The following is a 27832-nucleotide window of genomic DNA, read 5'->3' as shown; positions in this document are numbered from 1 at the left end:
CCTCAGTCCCCGCCCGTCCTCTAGCCTGCGCGCAAGCAAGCATGAAGCCGTCCTGGGTACGTGGCCGTGCCGTGCTGACACGACGACGAGGGACCAAAAGACGAACCGGACACCCATACACAGAAACGGACTAAAACATGCCGGAATTAACATATTAATTGGGAAGAGTGACTGAAACCCATCCGATAACCTGTCAACAGAGACGAGGGACTGAAACAGGCGCCTGGGAATGTAGGAACCAGAATGAATGACTGTGACACGAGTTTGTGAAACTGTTAACAGAGATAAGTGGTTGTAACATGCTTCAGGACCCTGTTGACAGATAAATGACTAAAACACGGGTCAGTAACCTGTTAACGGAGACAAGCGACAGAAACATAAAAAAAGGAACTGATACAAGCGCCTGGGATCAGACGAGTGAGTGAAACACGAGACTGGGAGCTTGCTGAAGGGAAGGAATAACTGAAACATGCATCTTGAAACTTATGACGGCAACAGTGACTGCAACGCGCATGAGAACCTGTTAACAGACTAATGACTGAAACGGACTGAAACACGGGTATGGGAACATTTCAACAGACTTCTTAGTGACTGAAACTGACCGAAAGTCGCGCCTGGGAACTGTTGTGTCGTCTTTATCAGTGACCAAAGCGCCGCCTCAACACCTATCGCCTGTAGTGAAGGATATCCTCAAAGGATGACAGTCGAGGGTCCTGCCACGTGCGAGGACTCAGTGTCCGTCTCAAGAAGAAGACCCACCCCTGGGAGTCCCCGTGTCCCCGTGCTGTGTTGTGATGTGATGGTGATGCGTGTGTAGTGGTGACTATGGAGTTGGTGATAGTGATGTGGTGACATGCTTCGTCTACTCGATTAATCATGTTCCTGTCAACGGTATGCATTAAGTTTAAAAATACAGCCCGTGCGTTTTGGTGGTGACTCATTTAGATGTTATCAACTCACTTTGAGAAAAGAATGGACACGAAAGAACAAAAGTTTACCAAAAGAAGATATAAAAATGATCTCAAAATAAAGAAATCAGAAATATACCCCATATGAATGATCCGATTTCTTTTGGTACGGTGAAGACGCTTAAGAAGAGGTAAACGAAAGGAATACAAAAAAGGTCATCTCAATTAGCTGCTCCTAAAAAAAAAAAAAAAAAAAGAAAACGAGATGAAAAAAAAGAAAAAAAACTGAAAAAAAGAATGTCTCATTTGGTGATGTGGCCACAATGTGTCATCTATTTATGGTTCGCGTTCTGTTAATAATTAAGTGTTGATACTGAAAGCCGAGTCAAAGAGTGAAATGTACACCCCAACAAACCACCATAAGCGAGGAAAGCTGTTTTTGTCTGTCTGAAAAGGAAAAGAATGCAGATACATAGATAGAGAGAAAAATACTAGATAGAAAGGTAAAGATAAATAGGCAGATAGATAGATAGATAGATAGATAGAGAGAGAGAGAGAGAGAGAGAGAGAGAGAGAGAGAGAGAGAGAGAGAGAGAGAGAGAGAGAGAGAGAGAGAGAGAGAGAGAGAGAGAGAGAGAGAGAGAGAGAGAGAGAGAGAGAGAGAGAGAGAGAGAGAGAGAGAGAGAGAGAGAGAGAGAGAGAGAGAGAGAGAGAGAGAGAGAGAGAGAGAGGAATGAAAAAACACACCCACTAACTGTCTTTCACACACACACACACACACACACACACAAAAAAAAAAAAAAAAAAAAAAAACCTGGCACATGTTACCTTTCTAGCAGGACTTATTCACCTGTCGACGATATTTTTTGTACCTGCGTCATATTTTTTTCCCCACATCATTCTCACCTCTCTTTGACGTGATTCCTTACTATCTCTGCCTGTGTGCCTGCCTCTAAAGGAACTCTATAAGGTCTGGTGTAGCACTATCCTCTCACGATATATTTTTTTTCCGCAGCAAAGTATGTGATTTAATTTATTACTATTATTGATTTTTTATTGTTTTCACTTCTTATATATGATTGATTGCTGCGTGAGCGTGTGTGTGTGTGTGCCTGTATGTGTGTGTGTGTGTGTGTGTGTGTGTGTGTGTGTGTGTGTGTGTGTGTGTGTGTGTGTGTGTGTGTAGTTTTCTTAATGTGATACTTTAGTTTAACAGTATCGAGACTAGTTCTGAATGAGCTTTTTACTGCGATATGCTCCGAGTTTTGCCCGGCGTAGCAAGGAAGTCTGATCTCTTTTTCTGACGTCCATCTGTTTTTCTCCATCTGTTTTTCATGCCTTTACACACCCCTTAAAGTTATCATTCTCTTGCGCGTGATTTGTTACCGAATCTGTGTCGAGTTAGGTATAGTACTTTTTCTCAAGTTGTTTTCCTGATGAAGGGCAGATCGTACCAGTGGCAGTGCCTTGGCAGCGATGAATTATAGACGGAAAATGGCAAGGTTGGATTCAGAACAGTTTTCCCACGAACTTTCACTGAGAAGAAATGAAAATGAGCGGGCGTGTTCGTGATTAGGGTGTTGTTATGATATCAGAGTCTTTGTTTTCTGTTATTAGTGAAATTATAATTATTTTACCACTTTCCTGCTACAATTATTATCATCATTATTATTGGTGTTACTGTTATTGTTTTTTTCATCATTACTATCATTATTATCCACGTGTCTCAAAAAGTTTAGGAAATTAATTTTTGTATGGCATGCATGTATGTGTGTGTGTGTGTGTGTGTGTGTGTGTGTGTGTGTGTGTGTGTGTGTGTGTGTGTGTGTGTGTGTGCCGTCACGTTAGGCCAGTCAATGTCCCCGCAAGCCACGTTACCTGAGACAGGCAGGTGAGGCGTTGCATCGGGTCAGGTAATGAATATAAGCAGAACAGGTTTAGGCGTCTACCTCACACACACACACACACACACACACACAACACGTTAGACGAAATCACGGTGACACAACATGCTCTTCAATGATTGGTCTTTCACGCTTTTCATTGCTTCTCTCTCTCTCACCAGTTTCCTGTTCTCTCGCTCACTTTCGCTTTCTCACACCATTTACAGCTAACTTTCCCTCATTCTTGTTGTCAACCTTTGCTTTTCCTCCCATAATATGTGTGTGTGTGTGTGTGTGTGTGTGTGTGTGTGTGTGTGTGTGTGTGTGTGTGTACGTGCGAGCAGGAAAAACTTACACACACACACACACACACACACACACACACACACACACACACACACACACACACGCACACACCATCATTATTATCATTACACCAAACCACCACCACCACACCACCATCATTACAAAAACCATCACCACCCCCACCATCACCACAAACATCACCTTCCATAACTGAACTCCACTATCTGTGCCAGTTTTTCTCAGCAGAGGTCACTCGCTCACTTTTTCTGCCCCTGGTCGGAAGCTGTTGGCCTGGATCAATGGGGACTAATGTATATAGGCCTGTCGCGGGGCGGTGAGGCGAGGGATGTGGGGCAAGGTGACCACTGATTGATTTGACTCTTATTCAAATACAATCTCTTATATCCCCTTAGTATAATAGGTGGACAGGTGTGTTTGTATAAGTGAGATGAGGGTATTGCAAAATGGGAAGGTGTGGGTATATGGGTAAGCCAAACGAATATGTTGTATAAGAGGGCGTGTAAGTATGCCAATGAAAGTGATTAATGGAAGTGTATATATGTGTTTGTGAAGTGAAGATGATGCTATGTGTATGTGTGTGTATGTGTATGTATGAAATTTATATGTTGTTAGTAGACGTGCGTGTATATGTATTTGGTTATTGGTTTGGTAAGATAATAAGGTGTGTGTGTATGTGAAGTGAAGATGATGTTATGTGTACGTATGTGTATGTATGTGTGGGCGAGGTGAGGGTGTTATCAGTGGACGTGCGTGTACATTATGTGAAGTGAAGGTAATTTTACTTTGGCCACGGATGCTGTGCTAATCTAATGCCACGGGGGTCCTCAAAGTAAAGGTCGCGCCTTACTAGTAGTTCACCAGGTCAATACTTCTTCGCAAACAGATTACCGAATACCAGACGGAGAGAGGCACACAACTTTAGTGCTGCCAAAAGGCTTAAAAATAGGTCACTCTTCTATGTCCATTACTCTTCCTACCACGTACTTACTCCTCTTCTCTTCTCTGCCCTTTTGCTTTCTTTGTTTCCTTTCTATTTTTCTTCTTTTCTCTTTTCTTTTCATCTCTTATGTTGTTCTGCTCTGTTCTCTTTTCCTTTCCTGTCCCTTCATCTTCTTTCTTTTAATTCCTTTTCATTTTTTCTTTACTTCTTTTCTCTTCTCTTGGGGCGTCTGTGTGTACCACGTCATTCTTCTTTGTTCTTTCTCTTCATTGCACAGGAAAAAAAAAGTACTCCAACCTACAGCTTTTTCCAATCAGTCTCGACGCGCTGTTTTCCCTCTTCAGAATGTCAAGACGAAGAGACGGATGGGAAAAGAAAGAACGTAGCGAGAGAGAAGAGTGACTTATCGAGGTTATGCTATGATTTACGGGTGAAAAATAATGCCCAGTAAACAAATCAGTGTGAGAATGAAAAAGGAAAGAGGTTGGAGAGAGAGATGAAGAGAAAAAAATGGCTTAATAAAAAAATATCGAGAAATAATCATGTGTGAGCACTAAGAGGAAAAACTAAATAACACTAGACTGCAGGGTAAGGGAAAAAATGGAGTGATCAAGTAAATAAAAACAGTAAAGGTCATTGGTTAGGTAAAAAAATAGTATGGTGTGTGTGTGTGTGTGTGTGTGTGTGTGTGTGTGTGTGTGTGTGTGTGTGGAGAGAGAGAGAGAGAGAGAGAGAGAGAGAGAGAGAGAGAGAGAGAGAGAGAGAGAGAGAGAGAGAGAGAGAGAGAGAGAGAGAGAGAGAGAGAGAGAGAGAGAGAGAGAGAGAGAGAGAGAGAGAGAGAGAGAGAGAGAGAGAGAGAGAGAGAGAGAGAGAGAGAGACTCGTGGTGGAGCAGTGACACGAGTGTAGTGTGCAGTGCGCTCACATATATTCTGTATTGTATGTTTTTTAAATTTTTTTATAGTATATATATATTTATTTTATAGTTTATGTAGTTATTTTTTTATATAGATTTTATTCTGCCCTTTGAATAGGCAGCACACGACAGTGCACCTTTGGGTATGTAAATATTATACATGTGCCTATGTTTAAATAAAAAAAAATAAAGAGAGAGAGAGAGAGAGAGAGAGAGAGAGAGAGAGAGAGAGAGAGAGAGAGAGAGAGAGAGAGAGAGAGAGAGAGAGAGAGAGAGAGAGAGAGAGAGAGAGAGAGAGAGAGAGAGAGAGAGAGAGAGAGAGAGAGAGAGAGAGAGAGAGAGAGAGAGAGAAAAAAAATCGCTAAATAACACTGAACAGCTGAGTGACCATAATAAAAGCAAGTTCAGAATAAATTAAAAAAAGCTGATTTGGCTAAAAATAATCTTAAAAAAAAGAAAAAGTAAACATTATGGAGGCTAAAAGCAGTCATAAATTAATACAAGGCGACTTAGAGAAAGATAAGAAAATAGCGGGGTTAATTAAGTTGTAAAATATAAGAGCAGAAATATTCATAACAATACAAGCACACAAGACCATAAGGGGTCAGCAAGAGTCCGGTCATGTCTCATACACGGGTAGTTCTTGTTAACCTAAAACGACCTATCCACGAATCTAGTTGAAGTCTGAAAAACAACGTTAATTTGGAAAGGTGCGGGTCATATGCTATTCGGATTAATGAATTTTTTTACTGTGCATACATAAACCAGAGAGGTGTAGAACGTTAGTGGAAAGTCTTTGCATTGTAGTAGAGCAGTAATGAATGAAGATAATGATGGTGATATTTTCTTTTTAAGAGGAAAAAGTAGCAGGCATTTTTATTCTTCGCAAGATTTGTATAACCTTCAATATTTGTCTCCGAAATCGTTAAAGCAGGCGTGAATGTTATGTAACTAAACCCTGGATTCTCAAAAGCTTCAGGTCTCACGGCAACTACTTCCAAAGGCCATTATGAAGGTTAGTTGATTCCTCATGAGTGTTTTCCACGTTCATAGGGCATAAACCTTGCCACAATACTCTTCTTCATCTTCGTCTTATTATGTAACTAAACTCCGGATTATCAAACGCTTCAGGCGCTCACGTCAACTATTTTCAAAGGTCACAAAGAAGGTTAGTTGATTCGTCATGAGTGTTTTCCACGTTCATGGTGGAAAGTTTTGTCAAACTGCCTCTTCATGTTTCTCTTGAAAGCTTTAACCTATTTTCATAATGGATCGCTGTTTTGGGGATTGCGACTCGTTGCTTAAGATCTAATACCTTTCCTGGGACTTGAACCGCCTTACCCTGGCTTTTCACTTCCATGGCTTGACCCTTTAACCCATTTGACCACCACACCTAACCTTGTCAAACTACCACTAAGGTCATATAGTCACCCAATAAAGCCTCAATCACAATTTCTAAGAGAGGTTTATCAAAGAGGTATGATGAGAGGACGAAATGTGGAAGAATTTGACCCTAAATTTGACCTTTTCATGCGTTTTCCTCTAATCTCTTTTACAGGAGGGGCATCTTGGTGGTGACTTAGGGGCATATTCTTGAACATTTCCTCGCCCAAGCACACATATTTGACAAGGCTTTCGTAGGAGCTTTGGACATTTGCGGGGGGAGGTCCAATGACCCCGGTGGCAGTTTGCCCCTACTTCTGTACACTCATTAGTACCCGACTGATACCTTCTTTGACTTTTGGAAATAGTTGATGTGAGAGGAGGAAGCGTCTGATAGTACCGACCTTATTTTCCTTTTACGTCTTTGTTTTGCCTTCTTTAGCGATAAAAAAAGTCGAGTGTGTTATGAAAACGATGACCTAATGTGAAAGAAGACGTTGGTGAGGAAACAATGTGTGTGTGTGTGTGTGTGTGTGTGTGTGTGTGTGTGTGTGTGTGTAATAAGACGGGAAATGATGCAAGTCACTGTGTAATCTCTCTCTCTCTCTCTCTCTCTCTCTCTCTCTCTCTCTCTCTCTCTCTCTCTCTTGCTCCATACCTCCCTCAGGTAATCAGAGCATCTTTCCCATCTTCCCTCTCTTCTTCCTCTTCCTCCCTCTCTTCTTCTTGCCCTTTCTCCCATCCTCCATTACTGAGTGGAGTAAAAAGTGCAGTGCGAGAATGTAAATTCAAATGACGGTGGAAGAGGAGGAGGAGGAGGAGGAGGAGGAGGAGGAGGAGGAGAATGATGGTGATGGTGATGATGATAATAATGATAATGATGGTGATGGTGATGGCTATGATGATGATGATGAGGAGGAGGAAGAAGATAAGGAGAAGAGACAACAACCAGGAGGAGAAAGACAAGCAAGATGAGAAGCTGAGGATAAGAGTTAGAAAAGGAGAAAGAAGAGAAAGCAAATACTAAGACAGATGGAGAAAGTGAAGCAAGAGGAGAAGGAAAACGAGTCTAAGGAGGCAAAAGTGAAGGTGAAGGAAAAGGAGGAGAAAGAGTTTAGGAGATGGACAAGTAAGAGAGAGAGGAGAGGAGGGAGAAGAAGGAATTGGAGAAGGGGGTTGAGGAGGGGAGGAGGTTGAGGCCGCGGAGGAGGGGAAAAGATGCAGGTAGGCAAAAACTGAACACAACATTGGGGTCGCCAGCTGACTGCCACGCCCCCTGTCCAGGCGAGGTGACCTACAGCATGGCACGCACACACACACACACACACACACACACACACACACACACACACACACACACACACACACACACACACACACATACAGTAGTAGATTAATTTCCCTTACATTTAAATCTATGCAAATACCAAATATTGATTGATTAGTTTCTTCAGGTGTCATTTTTTACCTAAGCTGAGTCCATATAATAAAGTTAGGCTGGATTAGCTTAGACTGTGCATGGTGAAACATCAGCGTTGACCCGTGTATTAATGATCATGGTTTATTGGTTATTGTCATCATTATGTTGCGCTGTCTAACAATGAAAAGAGTGGAAGGTAAAGTTGGGTCCAGTTAGGTTTGGTTACGTTAGTTAAAAAGAGCCGAGATGAGGAGAAGTTGGCCCAGGGTTCGAGTCTACACAATGAAGGTTAATTGGTTAGGTAAGGTCAGGTAAAGTTAGATAAGATTAACTGGGCTCTAACTGTTAATCTTGCGTTATCTAAGGTAAAGGTGTGCGGTTGAGGTATGCGGGAGGCGTGGCCTGGTGTCGGTTTCGTGACTTGCTTGTTCTAATTAACACATATTAGGAATGCGATAAAAGAAATGATGATTACACGAATTCATCAGCATAATTAAAAACGACGACTTTGAAAAAAAAATCAACCGTAAAACAACGACAACAATAATAATAATAATAATAATAACAATAATAATAATAATAATAACAATGATAATATAAATAATTATAATAATAATAGTAATAATAATAATAATAATAATAATAATAATAATAATAATAATAATAATAATAATAATGATAACAGTAAAAATAATAATAATAACAATGATAATATAAATAATAATAATAATAATAATAATAATAATAATAATAATAATAATAAAAATAAAAGTAGATAAGAAAAGAACATATGCAATATGAGATATGAAAAACTTGACTAACACAACGAACACGCAACTTTAACTGCTCTCTCTCTCTCTCTCTCTCTCTCTCTCTCTCTCTCTCTCTCTCTCACCTGAGGTCAAGGTAGTTCAGCAGGGACATGTCTAAACACCTGGACAGACAGATGGATAGATAGATAGTTAGAGGTAAGGAGTAGGGGGTGGGAGGCTAGGAGTGAAAGTGAGAACGATATAGGAAGGTAGGAAGGGAGGGTAAGAGAGTGATAGAAGAGGAAAGAAAGCCAGGAGAAAGGAGAGGGAAGAGGCGAAAAGGAGAGGAGGAGGAGGATGGAAGCTTGTTGGGGAGGGAGGGAGGGAGGGAGGAAAGGAGTGAGGGAGAAAAGGTAAGAGCACACCGTCACCTTAATAACCTTGACGGGAGGAGGAGGAAGAGGAGGAGGAGGAGGAGGAGGATGGGAGGGAAGTAGGGAGAGAGGTAAATGACTGGACACAACAACATCCACCACCACCACCACCACGTTTGTAACCTTGGTGGAGCGTTAGGACTGAAGGAGAGGAGGGAGAGGAGAAGGAGGAGGAGGAGAAGGAGGACGAGGAGAGAAACGGGAGGCGGGGAGGTAAATAAGTTCTCGCAATGCATAAGATTTGTTGCCCTCTCCCCCTTTACTCTCCTCCCTCCCCCTTCCCCCTTAGGTCACCTGTTAAAGAGGTCACCAAGTCGTCCAGGTAATGCAAGTGACCCCTTAGGCCCCTTTCCCCCCTTCGAACTCTCTCTCACCTGGCCACTTTTTTTTCTGTTTTCCTTCCTTCCCTCTTACCTTCCTCTCTTTTACCCTCCCTCCCTTCCTTCCTTTCTCCCTCTGAATATTCCTTCCTCTTATCTTTCTTTTTCCATCTTTCTTTTGGGTTTTCTTCCCTTTCACCTTCCATGCCTCCCATCCTCTCTCTTTTACCCTCCCTCCCTTGCTTCCTTTCTCCCTCTTATGCCTCCTTTCTCTTACCTTCCCTTTCCCCTTTTCCTTTCAGCTTCCTTCCTTTTCTTCCTATCTGTAGTCTTTCCCTTATCTCTTTCTTCCTCCTTTACCTTCCTAAGCTCTTCCCTCTTCTTTATCCAATCCTCTTTCTCCTCCTTCTTCTCCCTTGTCATGAATTTTTGTTTTCAACCATTTTCCTCCTACTATCCCGTTTTCTTTCTTTCTTACCCCTCTACTTTCCTAACTTCTTTTTTCTCTATTTTTTCCCATTCATTATCTTCTACTTCTTCACCTTTTCCTGACCACTCATTTCCAGCCCATTCCCTCCTAATACTCTTTTTTTTCTCTTTTTCCTGTTTCTTTACTTTTCTAAATTCCTCCCTCTCATTTAGTTTTCCTTATCAGTTATTCTCTTCTAATTCTTCTCCTCCTCCTTCTCCCTACTCCTTGTTTCCAAATCCCTTCCTTCCTAAGACTTCCCTTTTTCTCTCTCTAACTCTCTTACTTTCCTAAATTCTTCCCTCCTCTTTATCTTTATACTAATCATCCTCTTCTACTTATTTTACTAACCAACCTTTCCTTTCTAACATTCTTCCCTCATCTCTTTTTTTTCTTATTCCTTTATTTTCCGAATTTCTTAACTCCTTTTAGCAATCCTCTTCTACTTCTCCTTTTACTGACCAACTCTTTCCCTCCTTAAACTTTCCCTTACCTCTTTTTCTTACTCCATTACTTTCCTAATTTATTCACTCCCTTGAGCAATCTTCTACTACTTCTTCTAACGTTTCTTCATCCCTTCGTCTCCCCGTCCCACCTGTCATGCCCTTTTGCCCACTCCTGTTTTCCCGTGCAGCCCCTTCTACCTGTTCTCCTACGTTGTCAACACCTTGTGCAATGTGCTAACAAGACTCGGAGGCGGCTGTCGTAATATGACATGTCACTCTCTCGTACAGGCTTGGGTCCGTCCAATACTCAGAAATGTGATAAGAAAATACGAGGTTGTGATGAAATAATGTTGATATTTTTACCCTCTCTCTCTCTCTCTCTCTCTCTCTCTCTCTCTCTCTCTCTCTCGTCATAAAAAAAGTAACCACACATTAGATACACACCGATCCCTTCCAACTTCATCTGCTACATCAAAGGTTAAAAGTACAAAGAAGCAGAGATAGAGACGATTAACTGACTTGACCGGGCAATAATAATGTGAGAGAAACCAGTTGTGTGTGTGTGTGTGTGTGTGTGTGTGTGTGTGTGTGTGTGTGTGTGTGTGTGTGTGTGTGTGTGTGTGTGTGTGTGTGTTTGCCCACTCTTTATTTTTTTCGTTTATTTCCTTCCATTTAACCCCCCCTCTTTTCCTCCTACATTCATTCTTTCTCTCTGTTTTCTTCTACTTCTAATCTTCACTTGCTCAGCCCCCCCACACTCTCTCTCTCTCATCACATAGGTAAAGTTTATCAATTAATTATAACTCGGAATGCAGCTTCGAGTCTAAATAAGCAGCCAAGCATGAAGGAACTCAATAAAAAAAGTATCACTGTAAAAAATCAGACCGCTAGACCACAAACCGGACCCTTTATTATCTCTATGTATGTATATTATTATGTCTAACCGGTAAACACACACACACACACACACACACACACACACACACACACACACACACACACACACACACACACACACACACACACACACACACACACACACACATCTAATTCAGTTGAAAAGAAACAAAACAACCATCTTAGTGAACGTTATCCCCGGATGGAAGAACAAAATAACTGAAGAAAGAGTATTGGACTAAAAAAGTGAATCAAACAAAAGACAAAATAGAAAAATGCCAGCAAGATCTGGTACTCCCAAGCAGTCACTCATTAATCAGTGGCCTAAAATAATGTTGCCTGACCTCGCTGATAAGACGAGAGCAATGCATACACTCAACATGCCCAGGGAATCACTTTCTACACATCGTTGCATTAAGACATTACAAAGCCCCTAAATATCCAAAGAAAAGAATATGAACTATCTATACCATATGACATTACCTGAAGAAGAAAAAAGACTAATTATCCGACTAGAAACTCAACTGATACGATAACTATTAATCAAGCTATTAACTTGATTAATAATCCGGTTATGTACTCGTAAAAAGAAAAAAGACACGCATTTAATTATACCATTTGACATTAGCTGCAGAAGTAAAGGATAAACATAATCCTACTAATATTCTGATTAATAACCTAACTAGTAAACAAACTAACAACCAAACTAAAAAAAAGAAAGAGTGCATTTAACCATACGACTTTTAACACTACCTGGAGTAGAAGAAAAACACACCTATTGCAACACTTCCAAATAATTGAATCATTCAGTAACATCTAAGACGACAAACTTAGACCTATTGCCTGACATTAACCAAGGAAGAGAAAAAATCTAAGCAGCCCACAGCACAGGTCAGCCACTTGCTGTGTCGAAACATAAAAACACCTGCAAAATAACCTAATAATGATAAAAAAGAAGAAAATTTACCATATTATTTGACGCTATTTAGAAAAGGGGAGAAGGAGAGTATTAACCGGTCACTTTTCTACGTCTTGGTGGATTAACACTCTACATAACATTAAAAAAATAGGTTAATATTGCAATGAAGAATGAGAGAATACATTTAACCGTACGATTTGACGTTATCTAGAGAAGGGAAGTACATGTCAGCCATTTCCTTTATCTTGATGCATTAACACTCAACACAACGTTAAAAATATACTGATTATCCAACGAAGAAGAATAAGAGAATACATTTAATCATATTATTTGACGCTATTTGGAGAAGGGGAGTACGGGTCAGCCACTTTCTCTCTTGATGCATAGACACTCAAGTCTACAAAGCAAAACAAAATATTGATAATCCAACGAAGAAGAACAAGAGAACTTTTAACATAATATTTGACGTTATCTAGAGAAGGGGAGTACATATAAGCCACTTTTTCTCTTGATGCACAAACACTCTACATGAAGTTTAAAGAATAGATTAACAATGCAATGAAGAATGGGAGGATACACTGAAGCATATCATTTAAAGCTATCTAGAGAAGGGGAAATATTACGAACTCAATTAGCAGTACCGGTTAGTTACATACTTTCTACGCTATAACACACACACACACACACACACACACACACACACACACACACACATACACACACTCACGCACACACACACACACACACACACACACACACACACACACACAATACATAAGATCGCACATTTTAGCCATATTATACTTGTTATCATCATTCTAGAGAGGAAGAAAAAAATAATGACCGGTTTTCTGCGCAGCGCCTGTCAGCAACTTTCTAGAGGCCGGTTGTGCGGGTCAGCAAAGATCGCCTGCCTAATGAATTACTGAATGGCCGGGTCATGAAGGGCGTGGCTCTCTCGGTAGTGTGTCACCAGCGCCGCGGACAGCCAGAGGAGGAGGATGAAGAGAGGTGGAAGACGAGAAGGAGAGAGGACTAGAGGAGAGAAGGAAAGAGGAGATGGACTGACAGCGATAGATGGCAGAAGGAGAAGGAGGAGGAGGAGGAAGAGGAGGTAGAGGTGGAGAAGATGGAGGAGGAGGAGAGTAAAGACAGGTCGACTATAGACAAGAGAAGACAGAAAAGACGAACCGAGTACACAAACACTATACACCACCACCACCTTAACCACCAATAAGAACAACAACGACACCAACAACACTACTAACCATACTATCAACAATAACAATAACAAAAACACCAAAACCAACACTACTACCACAATCACCAACAACAACATTCAACACTAACAACAACCCCCCCCTTCATCACTTTCCCGTGCCTTCTTCAGGAGCGGCTGCTGTGGGCGGCCACCCTGCTGGCGGCGGCGGGAGCGGTGGTGGCGACGCCCGATGATGATGATGACCTGCCCGCCCTGCCTCCCTACCACATCCACGCGGACCACCAGCACCCGGGCCACGACGATTCCGCGGAGCCCGAGCACGACCACAACACCTCAGCCGGCCACGTTAGGTCCTCCGAGGCCTCCTTTGAGTACTCCCTTACGCCCTTCAACCATTCCTTCGGTACCGCTGCAGGAGGAAAAGAAGGACAAGGAGACATAGGAGCTGGAGCAGATGAAACCGCCGGAGGAGTTTCAAAACTGCGAAGAAGACCCGGGCTGTCGCATTCCGTTCCGGAGTTCAGGGCCTTCGACAGATACTCTTACTTTATCGGTAACTCTAAGGAGACGGAGGACTTTGAAGACTTCAGGAGCGCGCCGACCTCTGAAGAAAACGACCCCTTCTCAAGATACTACAACAAGCTTCCCTTCTCAAGACCACAGGGCTCCGAAGTGGAAAAGGAGGAGGAGGAGGAGGAGGATGAGGATGAGGAGGAGGAAGAGAGGGAAAAGACAGTGGGAAGGATATCATCATCAAGATACTCTCACAGGACTCCTTCTTCGGGACGCTGGGATCCTCAGAAGACAATAAGAAATCAAGAGAGACAAGGGCGTAGACACTTTGGGTTATCCTCCCGTGGGAACAAGGAGGCGAGTGACGATGAGAACACGGCTGAGGAGGAGATGGACGATGAAGAGGAAAAAGAGGAAGAAGAGGAAGAAGAGGAAGAGGATGAAGAGGAGGATGATGATGATGACGAAGATGATGAAGATTCCTCATCATCAGAAGAGGACGAAGAGGATAGTGAAGACGAGGATCCATTCTCAAAATACTTTAACAAACTTCCATTTTCAAAAACGAACGAAGATAATGAGGAGGAAGAAGACTCGTCCTCCTCCTCGGAAGAAGATGGAGGTTCCTTCACCGGCTACTCTTACCCATCACCATCCTTAAGACGACAAGAGGGAGGGGGGGAGGATAAAGGGGAAGAGGGAGCTTCAATCACTCCCTCTCGTGGGCCCAAGAAAGGGGAGGCTCTTGATCTGCGCGGCTGGACGGAGGACGAAGAAGAGGAGCACGAGATCTCTTTGTTGGACTTCTTCAAAATACCGACCACGACGCAGAGGAGCAGGACCAAGGAGGAAGGGATGGAGGAGGAGGAGGAGGAAGAGGCGGAGGAGGAGGAGGAGGAAGAAGTGAAGGGAGTAGAGGAGGACCAAGAGGGGGATGAAGAACAAGAAAATGAAGGCCAAGAAGAGGAAGAGGAAGGCCAAGAGGAAAAAGAAGGAGAAGAAGAGGAAGAAGAAGGAGGAGAAGAAGAAGAAGAAGAAGGAGAAGAAAAAGGAGAAGGAGAAGAAAAAGGAGAAGGAGGAGAAGAAGAAGAAGAAGAAGAAGAAGAAGAAGAAGAAGAAGAAGAAGAAGAAAAAGACGAGGAAGAAGAGTCTGATGAGGACTCTTCCTCCTCAGAAGAAGACGAGGAGGAGGAGGAGGAGGAGGAGGAGGAGGAGGAAGAGGAGGAGGAGGAGGAAGAGGAAGAGGAAGAGGAAGAGGAGGAGGAGGAGGAGGAGACAACTGAGTCTTCCTTATTGGACTTCTTTAAGATCCCAACAGCCACCCAGAGGAATAAGGTAGTGAAAGAGAAGGAGGAGGAGGAGGAGGAGGAGGAGGAGGAGGAGGAAGAGGAGTAGGAGGAGGAGGAGGAGGAGGAGGAGGAGGAGGAGGAGGAGGAGGAGGAGGAGGAGACAACTGAGTCTTCCTTATTGGACTTCTTTAAGATCCCAACAGCCACCCAGAGGAATAAGGTAGTGAAAGAGAAGGAGGAGGAGGAGGTGGAGGAGGAGGAGAAGGAGGAGGAAGAGGAGGAGGAGGAGGAGGAGGAGAAGGAGAAGGAGGAGAAGGAGGAGAAGGAGAAGGAGGAGGAGGAGGAGGAGGAAGAGGAGAAGGAGGAGGAGGAGGAGACAACTGAGTCTTCCTTATCGGACTTCTTTAAGATCCCAACAGCCACCCAGAGGAATAAGGTCGTGAAAGAGAAGGAGGAGGAGGAGGTGGAGGAGGAGGAGGAGGAGGAGGTGGAGGAAGAGGAGGAGGAGGAGGAGGAGGAGGAGGAGGAGGAGGAGGAGGAGGAGGAGGAGAAGGAGAAGGAGAAGGAGAAGGAGGAGGAGGAGGAGGAGGAGGAGGAGGAGACAACTGAGTCTTCCTTATTAGACTTCTTTAAGATCCCAACAGCCACCCAGAGGAATAAGGTAGTGAAAGAGGAGAAGGGGGATGAGGAAGAGGAGAAGGGGAAGGAGAAAGAAGAGGAAGAAGAGGGAATACAAGGAGAGGATGAAGGAGAAGAGGAGGCCCAAGAAGGAGAGGAAGAAGAGAGCGAAAATAAAGACGAGGAAGGAGATGCAGAGGAAGAGGGAACAGGAGACAATGAAGACGAGGAAGAGCAAGAAGAAGAGGAAGAGGAAGAGGAAGAAGAAGAGGAAGATGAGGAGCAACAAAGACTTTCCTTGCTAGACTTCTTCAATATACCAACAGCGAGACAGAAGAAGCAGGAGGAGGAAGAAGAAGGGAAGGGAGAAGAAGAAGGAGAGAAGGAGGAAGAAAAGGAAGACGAAGAAGAGGGAGAAGAAAACGAAGGTGGGGAAGAAAACGAAGAAGAAGATGAAGAAGAAGAAGAAGAAGAAGAAGAAGAAGAAGAAGAAGAAGAAGGAGAAGAAGAAGAAGAAGAAGAAGAAGAAGATGATGACGAAGAGGAGGAAGATGAAGATGAAGATGAGGACTCAGACGAAGAGGACTCAGACGAAGACTCAAGCTCCTCAGAGGAATACAGTCCCTTCGCATGGCACTTTCAGTCACCTTCATCTTCTAGTGAGGAAGACGAAGAGGGAGAGAAAGAGGAGGTGAATTTCTTCCCGAGCCTCTCCTACCTTCCTCCCGCCTTTGGTCCCTGGGATCCTCAAAAACAAGGGAAAGAGGACGAAGGATACGTGTCAGACATCCCTGGTTTGTCCCTTCCCAAAGCGGACGAGGAAGAGGAAGAGGATGAAGGGATACAGGTAGAAGAAGGGACGGAAGGGAAAGAAGAAGAGGAGGAAGACGAGGAGGCGAAGGAAGAGGATGAAGAAGCTGAAACTGAAAACGAGGAGGAGGAAGATGAAATGGAGGAGGAAGGTGAAGAGGAGAAAGAAGATGATGAAGATGACGAAGACGATTCCTCCTCCTCAGAAGAAGATGACTCATTCTCGAGATACTTCAACACTTTCCCCTTCAAGAAAATAACCTCACAGGAAAACGAAAAGGAAGAGCAAGAGAAGAAGGAGGAAGAGGAAGACAAGCCCGTCGACTCGATCCCTTCAATGCCCTTCAGATCCTTTACATCCAAAACCCCAACCATCACCACCACCACCTATCCCACCCCAACCTCTATCCCTCCTATCCCTGTTTTAGCCCCCAAGCCACCCCTCCCTACCCCTGCAGCCCCTTCCCCATCCCCAGCAGCCCCCCATCCAATCCCCACACCTCCCCAGGCCACCTCCACCTCTCCACCCAAGGTTTCTTCCTTCTTCCAATATGCAGCGGCCACGGTCAAGCCTTGGTGGGTGAAAGAGAAGGAAGAGGACAAGAAGGAGGAGGAGGAAAAGGAGGAAGAAGAGGAGTTTGGTAGGAAGATAACTAAGGAGGAAAGTCGTCCTCCGTCACCTGTGTATCGTCATCGCATCTCACCGCATTCGTCCAGGTAGATAATGATGATGAAGATGACTTGTTGAAGATAGATAGATAGGCAGAAAGGTAGATAGGTAGATAGTTTGACAGATGGATAGATAGACAGATGTATACGTAATTAGATAGATAGATAGGTACATTTCATTGGACAGATAGAAAAGCAAAAATGAAGGTAGACATATACGCATTGACAGATCGATTAAGGGTAACAGCTCAGTGGATAGATGATAGGCAAAAATGAAGTTAGATTATACTGATAAGGAAAATACAAGTGAAAGGGACATTTCAGAGGAGAGATAAAACAGGCAAAAGTGATGGTAAATATATAGACTGACAGATTACAAAAGCAAGTTCAGTGGATAGATAAAAAGTCAGGAGCGCAAGTGGACATCACCTATTTCTTGAGACTGAAGCACAGCAATCCAGGCAGGGAGAAGTACGGTAACTAACCAGACTGGCAAGTAACTAACAAACACTCATCCCCCTTTCTTTTGACAGACGTGACGGCGGTAGAGAAAATGCAAGGACACAGCAGAAGGGACGAGGAACACAGGAACAGACGAGGAGGCGGCAACACCACCAGAACCAACAACGACAACGACAACAAAATCAACGTCAACACTCTTCAAGGTCCTCACCGGAAAAGGAGTTCGATCCCTTCTCGCACTTCATGATCACCGACCACAAAGACGTCCACCCCTTCAACAACGACCTCTTCCACATGATCTTTGGCAAGCCTCGAGGACTGTCCAGGGAGGATGTTGAGAGACTACCTCCCTTTGGACGCTCGTCCTCCTTCTCCTCCTCCCTAGCCAGCCCTTCAAGAGATTCAGGAAGACCAGGCAGGAAGGAGGACCGTTTGGGAAGGAACAGAAACCAGGAGGAAGGTTTCTACCAAATTCCTTTTACGCTAAAGAAAGAAGAAGAGAAGGAGGAAGAGGAGGAAGAGAAAGGTGAGGTCAAGCCTACATCCTCAAGGAGACACAAGACCAGTGACACTCCTTCAGTTTTTGTGTACGAGGTGGTGGAGGATGAGGGTAAGGATGGAAAGAGAGGTGATGGGAGCCCTCCAGCCTTCCCCTTCTTCGGCTTATCTATGAAGGATGACGAGGAGGAGTTTATGCTTCCCCTGCACAGCTTCTTTGACATCCCGAAGATCAAGAGCAGCAGAGAGCGGCCAGGCAGGACAAGGATAACAGACTCCCGCGCTCAGAGGCCCCGCGGGCGTTCACGGTCACGGCAAAGGTTTGGGGCGAGGAGGAAAGACAAGGAGGAGACCGACGAAGAGGAACATCATATTAGAAGAGGGAAGGAGAATGAAAACGAGAATGAAAAAAAGAAAGAGGATGAGGAAAATGAAGAGGGAGAAAAGGAGGATGAGGACGAAGAAGAGGACGAAGACGAGGAGTCAGAAGAGGATGATGATGAGGATGACTCTTCTTCATCGGAGGAAGACGGTCCCTTCTCGTGGTACTACAACAGGCGACCTTCCTTGAGGAGGCAAAAGTCTGGCCAGGAAGAGAAAGAAGAAGACTCGTCTTCCTCAGAGGAAGATGAAGATAAGGAAGAGAAAGATAGACATTCATTCTTCGGAAGGAAACAAAAAGAATCAGAGGAAGATGAAGAGGAGAAAGAAAGAGGCAGACATTCATTCTTCGGAAGGAAACAAAAAGAATCAGAGGAAGATGAAGAGGAGGAAGAAAGAGGCAGACATTCATTCTTCAGAAGGAAACAAAAAGAATCAGAGGAAGATGAAGAGGAGGAAGAAAGAGACAGACATTCATTCTTCGGAAGGAAACAAAAAGAATCAAAGGAAGATGAAGAGGAGGAAGAAAGAGACAGATATTCATTCTTCGGAAGGAAACAAAAAGAATCAAAGGAAGATGAAGAGAAGGAAGAAAGAGGCAGACATTCATTTTTCAGGAGACAAAAAGATTCAGAGGAGGATGAAAAGGAAGAAAAAGACAGACATTCATTCTTCAGGAGGAAACAAAAAGAATCAGAGGAGGACGAGGAAGATAAGGTGCTGGCAGGCCGGGCTCGAGGTTACTCCTACTTCTCTCCCGTATTCGGGCGCTGGAACCCGCAGAAGGTGGAGGAAGAGCGAAGGAAGGAGACCGGAACAAGTCGCTTTGGATACCGCCATAAGGGAGACGAGGAAGAGGAAGAGGAGGAGAAGAAAGACATAGATGAAGAGGAGGAAGAGGAGGAGGAGGAGGAGGAGGAGGAGAAGGAGGAGGAAGAAGAGTTAGAGGAGGAGGAGGAAGCCCAAAGGATTTCTCTGTTAGACTTCTTCAAGATACCGACGTCAACACTGAGACCTAAGATAAAGGAAGAGGCGAAAGAGGAAGAGGAAGAGGGCGGCGAGGAAGAGGAAGCAGGACAAGAGGAAGATGAGGAAGACCAAAAAGAGAAAGAAGGGCAAGAGGAAGAAGATATGGATGATGATGAGGAGGAGGAGGATGAAGATGATGAAGAGGAGGAGCATGATGAGGAAGACTCAGAGGAAGAGGAGGATGGATCTTCATCTTCAGAAGAGGATTCATCAGAAGAGGAGGATTCAGAAGAAGGAGAAGATGAAGAAGAAGAAGAGGAAGAAGAAGAAGAAGAAGAAGAAGAAGAAGAAGAAGAAGAAGAAGAAGAAGAAGGGGATGAGGAAGAAAAACAGGATGGTGAAGAAGAAGAAAAAGAAGAAGAAGAAGAAGAAGAAGAAGAAGGGGATGAGGAAGAAAAACAGGATGGTGAAGAAGAAGAAAAAGAAGAAGAAGAAGAAGAAGAAGGGGATGAAGAAGAAAAACAGAATGGTGAAGAGGAAGGAGAAACAGATGAACAAGAGAAAGAAGAAGAAGAAGAAGAAGAAGAAGAAAAAGAAGGGGATGAAGAAGAAAAACAGGATGGTGAAGAGGAAGGAGAAACAGATGAACAAGAGGAAGAAGAAGAAGAAGAAGAAGAAGAAGAAGAAGAAGAAGAAGAAGAAAAAGAAGATGAAGAAGAAGAAGAAGAAGAAGGGGAAGAAGAAGAAGAAGTAGAAGAAGAAGAAGAAGGAGAAGAAGAAGAAAAAGGAGAAGAAGAAGAAAAAGAAGAAGAAGAAGAAGAAGAAGAAGAAGGAGAAGAAGAAGAAGAAGAAGACGAAGAAGATGATAAAAGTGAAAGCGACTCTTCCTCTTCGGAGGAAGAATCTTCATCAGAAGAAGGATCTCCGTCTTCGGAAGAAGAATCTTCGTCTTCAGAAGATTCATCCTCTATAGAAGAGGAGGGCGACGACAATGACAACGACGGCGAGGAGGAAGAAGAAAAAGAAGAAGAAGAGCAAGATGAAGATGAAGAAGAAGAAGACGAAGAAAAACAAGAAGATACACAACCGTCCCCAGGCTACAGCTACCCGCCTCCCCTAGGCGGCCTAACCCCCCGGATGGAAGAAAAGGAGGAGGAGGGCGAGCGGCTGCACATCTTCGGTCCGTTCAACAAGATGGCGGAGAGTGTGGGTGGGGGGACGAGGGATGAGGAAATCATCAAGACCAAGACCCTTGGGCACAGCTTCTTCACGGTGCCGACAGGGAACCACTGGAGCATGTTTGTGGCAGAGGGCGAGGCAGGGGAGGCAAAGGAAGAGGAGGGTGAGGCAGGAGCTCAGGATGAGGGAGGTGACAACGAAGAGGAAGAGGATGAGGAAAGAGAGGAAGAAGATGAAGGAGTGGGTGAGGAAGAGGACGAAGAACTGGACGAAGAGCATGAGGAAGAAGGGGAAAAAGAAGAGGAAGAGGAAGGTGATGCAGGGGAAGGTGAGGAGGAAGAGGAAGGTGAGGAGGAGGAAGGTGAAGGTGAGGAGGAAGAGGAAGGTGAGGAGGAAAAGGAAGATGAGGAGGAGGAAGGGGAAGGTGAGGAGGAAGGGGAAGGTGAGGAGGAAAAGGAAGATGAGGAGGAGGAAGGGGAAGGTGAGGAGGAAAAGGAAGGTGAGGAGGAGGAAGGTGAAGGTGAGGAGGAGGAAGGTGAAGGTGAGGAGGAAGAGGAGGAAGAGAATGAGGAAGAGGATGAAGAAGAAGAGGAGGACGAAGACGAAGACTCAAACGATGACGAAGATGAGGACGAGGAGTCAGAAGAGGATGATGATGACGATGACTCTTCTTCATCGGAGGAGGATGGTTCCTATTCGTGGTACTTAAACAGGAGGAGGCAAAAGTCTGGCGAGGAAGAGGAAGAAGAGGAGGACTCGTCCTCCTCGGAAGAAGATGACTACAGACACCCATTCTTCAGGAGGAAACAGTCGAGTGAGGAAGAGGAAAAAGACGAGCGGAAGGGCTACTCCTACCGTCCTCCTTCGACAGGACTCTGGGACTACAGGACGAAGCAGAAGGAAAAGGAGCGCCCAAGGACCTCAATTTTGGACTTCAATGTTAGGCAAAAGGAGGAAGATGAAGGATACGGTTCAGATCACTTTGGGTCCTACCATCGCAGACGCCAAGAGAAAGAACAGGAGAGAGGAGGAAAGGAGGGGAAGAAAGAAGAAATGGTAAAGGAGGAGCAGGAGGAGCCAAGAATATCATTAGTGGACTTCTTCAAGATACCGACGGCCACACGACACGGAGACTCTGCGAAGAAGGCTGAGGGAGAGGAGGAAGAGGAGGAGGAGGAGGAAGAGGGAGAAGATGACGAGCAACACAAAGAAGGAGAGGATGGGGAAGAAGATGAAGATACAAAGAAAGAAGAGGAGGAGGATGGTGATGAAGAGGAATCATCTGAAGAGGAATCCTCATCTTCAGAAGAAGACTCATCAGAAGAAGATTCTGCAGAAGAGGATTCAGAAGAAGAGGATGAGGATGAAAATGAGGATGAAGATGAGAACGAGGAGGAAGAGAACGAGGAGGAGGAGGAGGAGGAGGAGGAGGAGGAGGAGGAAAACGAGGAAGGGGAGAAGCAGGAAGACGAAGAAGAGAATGAGGAAAACGAAGAAGAGGAGAAGGAGGAAGATGGAGAGGAGGAGGAGGAGGAAGAGGAGGTAAAGGAAGAGGAGGAAAAGGAAGAGGAGGAAGGGGAAGAGAAGGAGGAGGAGGAGGAGGAGGAGGAGGAGGAGGAGGAGGAGGAGGAGGAGGAGGAGGAGGAGGAGGAGGAGGAGGAGGAGGAGGAGGAGGAAGAGGTAGAAGAGGAGGTGAAAGAAGAAGAGGCGGAGGAGAAGGAGGAGAAGGAGGAGGAGGAGGAGGAGGAGGAGGAGGAGGAGGAGGAGGAGGAGGAGGAGGAGGAGAAGGAGGAGGAGGAGGAGAAGGAGGAGGAGGAAGACGAAGAGGAGGAGGAAGACGAAAAGGAGGAAGAAGACGAAGACGAGGAGGAAGGAGGTGAAGAGGAGGAGGAAGAGGAAGAAGAAGAAGAGGACGAAGATTCTGATGAACAAGGTTCTTCATCTTCGGAAGAGGACTCTTCAGAGGAAGATGAAGAGGAGTCTTCAGAAGAGGAAGGTGATGATGATGAGGAGGAAGAAGACGGAGAAGAAAATGATGATGAAGGTGAAGGTGAGGGTGATGATGAAGAAGAGGAAGATGGTGAAGGAGAGGGCCAAGAAGAGGAAGAGGAAGAAGAGGGTGAAGGAGAGGGTGAAGAAGAAGGTGAAGAAGAGAATGAAGAAGAGGGCGAAGAAGAGGAAGAGGGAGAAGGAGAAGACAAAGAAGAGGAAGAAGAGGGTGAAGGAGAGGGTGAAGAAGAGAATGAAGAAGTGGGCGAAGAAAAGGAAGAGGGAGAAGGAGAGGACAAAGAAGAGGAAGATAATGAAGTAGATGGACAGGAAGAAGCAGAAGAGGGGGATGAGGAGGAAGAGAAAGATCAAGAAGAGGAAAACGAAGTTGACAATGACGAGGAGGAGGAAGAGGAAGAGGAAGAAAAAGAGGGAGACGGTGAGGAAGAGGAGGAAGAAGAGGGAGACGGTGAGGAAGAGGAGGAAGAAGAAGAGGGAGACGGTGAGGAAGAGGAAGAAGAAGAGGGAGACGGTGAGGAAGAGGAGGAAGAAGTAGAGGGAGACGGTGAGGAAGAGGAGGAAGAAGAAGAGGGAGACGGTGAGGAAGAGGAGGAAGAAGAAGAGGGAGACGGTGAGGAAGAGAAGGAAGAGGGAGACGGTGAGGAAGAGGAGGACGAAGAAGAGGACGCTGAAGAAGATGGCGATGAAGAAGAGGACGAAGAAGAGGAGGAAGATGAAGATGAGGAATCAGAAGAGGATGATGATGACGATGACTCTTCTTCATCGGAGGAGGACGGTCCCTTCTCGTATTTCAATAGGAGGCAAAAGTCTGGCGGGGAAGAGGAGGAAGAGGAAGACTCGTCCTCCTCGGAAGAAGATAACTACAGACACCCCTTCTTCAGGAGGAAACAATCGAGTGAGGAGGAAGACGAGCAGAAGGGCTACTCCTACCGCCCTCCTTCCTATGGCCCATTTAACTTCGATGTCAGTCAAGAGGAAGAGGAGCAGCCAAGGATGTCACTCTTGGATTTCTTCAAGATACCGACGGCCACACGCAAGGTTGAAAAAGAAGGCGAAGGTGACGGAGAACAGGAAGGAGATGAGGTGGAAAAAGAAAAGGAGGAGGGGGAGGAGGTGGAAGATCACGAAGAGGAAGGTGCAGAAGAGGATGCGGAGGAAGAAGAAAAAGAAGAGGAAGAAGAAGAAGAAGAAGAAGAAGAAGAAGAGGAAGAAGAGGAAGAAGAGGTGGAAGGAAAAGAAGAAGAAGAAGAAGATGAAGAAGATGGGGAGGAGGAGGAGGAAGAGGATGATGAAGATGAAGATGATGATGAAGATTCTGCTTCAGAAGAAGATTCCTCTTCAGAGGAGGATTCTTCAGAAGGTTCTTCATCAGAGGAAGATTCTTCAGAAGATGAAAATGAGTCAGAGGTGGACAACGAGGAGGAGGAGGAGCCAAGGATGTCACTCTTGGACTTCTTCAAGATACCGACGGCCACACGCAAGGTTGAAAAGGAAGGCGAAGGTGACGGAGAACAGGAAGGAGATGAGGTGGAAGAGGAACAGGAGGAGGAGGAGGAGGAAAAGGAAGATCACGAGGAGGCAGGTGCAGAAGAGGATGTGGAGGAAGAAGAAAAAGAAGAAGAGGAAGAAGAAGAAGAAGAAGAAGAAGAAGAAGAAGAAGAAGAAGAAAATGAAGAAGATGGGGAGGAGGAGGAGGAAGAGGATGATGAAGATGATGATGATGAAGATTCTGCTTCAGAGGAAGATTCCTCTTCAGAGGAGGATTCTTCAGAAGGTTCTTCATCAGAGGAAGATTCTTCAGAAGATGAAAATGAGTCAGAGGTGGACGACGAGAAGGAGGAGCAGCCAAGGATGTCACTCTTGGACTTCTTCAAGATACCGACGGCCACACGCAAGGTTGAAAAGGAAGGCGAAGGTGACGGAGAACAGGAAGGAGATGAGGTGGAAGAAGAACAGGAGGAGGAGGAAGAGGAGGAAGATCACGAGGAGGCAGGTGCAGAAGAGGATGCGGAGGAAAGAGAAACAGAAGAAGAGGAAAAAGAAGAAGAAAAGGATGAAGAAGAAGATGGAGATGAAGAGAAGGAGGAAGAGGATGATGATGAAGGTGATGATGAAGATTCTACTTCAAAAGAAGATTCTTCTTCAGAGGAGGATTCTTCAGAAGGTTCATCATCAGAGGAAGATTCTTCGGAAGATGAAAATGAGTCAGAGGAGGACGACGACGACGACGAGGAGGAGGAGGAGGAGGAGGAGGAGGAGGAGGAGGAGGAGGAAGAAGGAGAAGGAGAAGAAGAAGGAGAAGAAGAAGAAGGAGGAAAAGAAGATGAAGAAGAAGAAGAAGAAGAAAAAGAAGAAGAAGAAGAAGAAGAGGATGAAGAAGACGATGAGAAAGAACCAGAGAGCACTAAGGAATCTTACCAATACCCAACTCCCTCAGGCGGCCTCTCCTACCCTGGCCATACCACAGAGAGGCCCAACGCCCGCTTCCTCGACTTCTTCAGGATCTCTGCGGGCGTCAAGGAGCCAAAGGGCGAGAAGGCGACCACGTGTGAGAATTGTGGGACTTCTGAAGTGACGGTGGAAGACAAACACCCAGCGACGACCAGTGAAGGTGAAGAGATGATGGACGAAGAAGAAAAGAAGAAAGAGGAAGGGGAGGAGGAGGAGGAGGAGGAAGAGGAGGAGGAGGAAGAGGGAGAAGACAAGGAAGAGACAGAGGGTGAGGAAGAGGAGGAAGAAGAGGAGGGAGAGGAGAGAGAACAAGAAGAAGAAAAGGAGGAGGAGGAGGATGAAGAAGAAGAGGAAAATGACGAGGAAGACGATGAAGAGGAGGATGAGGAGAAAAGCGAGGAGGACAGCGAGGAGAGTAGCAGCACAAGGCGACATCCTCTGTTCATCGTTCTTCGAGGCCATCCACGGAAAAGCACGAGACTGGACACTTTACTAACCCAAGGAAAACACGAAGAGAATGAAGATAACTATGATGATGAGGAGAAGGAAGAGGAAGGAGAAGCAGATGAAAATGAGGAAGGAAGTGATGAAGACGATGATGAGATGCTGCTCTTCCTCCCCTTCATCACGGAGAACGAGGATGATGAGAAGCTAATGGGCCACATCAGAATCCCATCCTCCTTCATCCCGAACTTGGGACAGCTCGAGAACCTGCAACCCACGCGCCTTACGGACTCCCTCTCTGGCTTCGTGAGTGACCTGGACGAGCCGCAGAGTGACAGATTCGTGACTCTGCTTTCGAGACACGTGGAGAACCTAGACGATGACGAGGAGGATAGCAGCAGCAGTAGTGAGGAATCTGATGAGGAAGAGGAAGAGGATGAAGATGAGGAAGAGGATGAAGATGAGGATGAGGAAAAGGGTGAGGATGAGGAAGACGAAGAAGAGAACGAAGGTAGAGGTACAAGACAACGCAATAGGAAAGGTCCGCAGCCGCTTGTGATTCGCAGATTCCCTCGGCTTCGTTCTCGCGGTAAGATCGTTCTCCGTCGCCCGCTGCCTCAGGACGCCTCTAGCACCTCAGGAAACACCCAAGGGAGCCCCTCGTACATCTCCCTCGTGCACAGAAGACCCCCAGGAGAGAAATCCCACAGCGGTAGGCCTCCCCCGGAGATAATAAGCAGAGGTAGTGAAGACACTTCTACGCAAAGACTAAAGAAGAAAGAGATCGTACTAACCCACAGAGAGAATATCAATCAACCAGAAATACAAGAGAGAATGCCTTTACAAACACAGAGACCCCCGACTACAACCCGTGCGACGACTCACCACAGAACGACGCCAAGAAAGGAACAAGAAAACCAACCTTCACGCGGACTAAACAACAGAGAACATACCAAACAACCTGATAAAGAATTGAAAATGCCTTCACAAACACAGAGAACCTCGACTATAACCCGTGGGACGACTCACCACAGAACGGCAACAAGAACAGGACAAGGAAACCAACCTACACGCATACCAAACAACAGAGGGCTTACAGATCCTTTAAGAATACTAAACAGTGCTCCTCCTTCCCATAAACAGGAACACCCGTCTGCCACCCGCACGACCCTCCATAGAACAACAGGAAGAGGAACAGGCACAAGGAACACCCCCCAAGACAGGTTAAGCCACAGAGCCAACCCAGAACCGTTGACGATACACGAAAAAGTTATTACCCAACCAGACAGACCGCCAAGTGAACCCCGACCGGCCAACCAGAGAGCGATAACTAGAAACTTTCCGCCACCCACCATCTACAACGCCAAGAGCTCCGCAGGAAGGGCAGGAGTGAGTGAAAGGACTCCAACTGTACCACACATCGGTTAGCTCTGAATAAAAGGGCACCAACAAGCCTGTACTTCGGTTAGCTGTGAATGAAAGCTTGACATAAAGGGTACACTTCGGTCAGGTGCATATACAAGCTTACCTACATGGGGAACACTTTAGTCATTTGGGATTGTAAAGTCCAAGGTTACATGGAGTACACTTCGGTCAGCTGCGTGAAAGGGACAGCTAAATTGGTACATATCGGTCTGTAATTGTAAAGACATCTACAGAGGTACACCCGTCAGTTTGCCTTCATCAAGGAATAGCTCATTTACTTATTAACTAGTTTATTGTTGTATTTATTTATTCACTCATTGGTGTAATTATGTTACTGTTTATGTATGTGTATACAGACAAGCGATGTAGTTGATTTACGTGTGTGTCTGTATGTATATTTGTGATTCTAATAACTAGACTTCTTGTATGAGTTTATTCAGGAATAAAGGAATGGTCTTGAAAATAGTGTCCAAAAGCTTTTTTATGTGTTATACGGTGAAAAAAAGTGAAATGTATGAAGAAAACACGATAGGAAAAGCAAATACTCAGACTCTCATGTCCATATAATTATTTCTGATGAGTAGACGTTCTCTGTATGTGTGTATTACGTGACTTGTATCGTTCTCTCTCTCTCTCAATATTATTTATTTTATTGCGTGTATTGTACTGTAATGCGTCTGTAGAGCAGAGTATGTACATAATTTTAATTAAAGAAAAGCGAAATGTTGTTCTCCCCTTTTTATTCTCCCAACCCACTCACCCACTCTAAAATAAAGGCAGGAACGGTTTCCATCATCACTTAATAAATACTACTACTACTACTACTACTAATAATAATAATAATAATAAATGATAATAATAATAATAATAATAATAATT

At 44.9% G+C, this 27832-nt stretch overlaps 1 protein-coding gene across 1 annotated transcript; it reads left to right on the top strand.

Annotated features, from left to right (window-relative positions):
• On the top strand, positions 1-27583 carry LOC126996298 (trichohyalin-like). Its single transcript, XM_050856676.1, has 7 exons — positions 1-56; positions 13404-14545; positions 16894-16997; positions 17668-17799; positions 20565-20742; positions 21337-21562; positions 22148-27583. The coding sequence occupies exons 1-7, from the start codon at positions 42-44 to the stop codon at positions 26954-26956; spliced, it is 6606 nt and encodes a 2201-aa protein (XP_050712633.1). The 5' UTR covers positions 1-41; the 3' UTR covers positions 26957-27583.
• The last annotated feature ends 249 nt before the right edge of the window (positions 27584-27832 follow it).

This window comes from Eriocheir sinensis, chromosome 9, assembly GCF_024679095.1.
Source record: "Eriocheir sinensis breed Jianghai 21 chromosome 9, ASM2467909v1, whole genome shotgun sequence".
In the NCBI taxonomy this organism is placed as follows: domain Eukaryota; kingdom Metazoa; phylum Arthropoda; class Malacostraca; order Decapoda; family Varunidae; genus Eriocheir; species Eriocheir sinensis.
The sequence above is the reverse complement of the archived record's forward strand: the minus strand, read 5'-3'. Positions and strand labels throughout refer to the sequence as shown.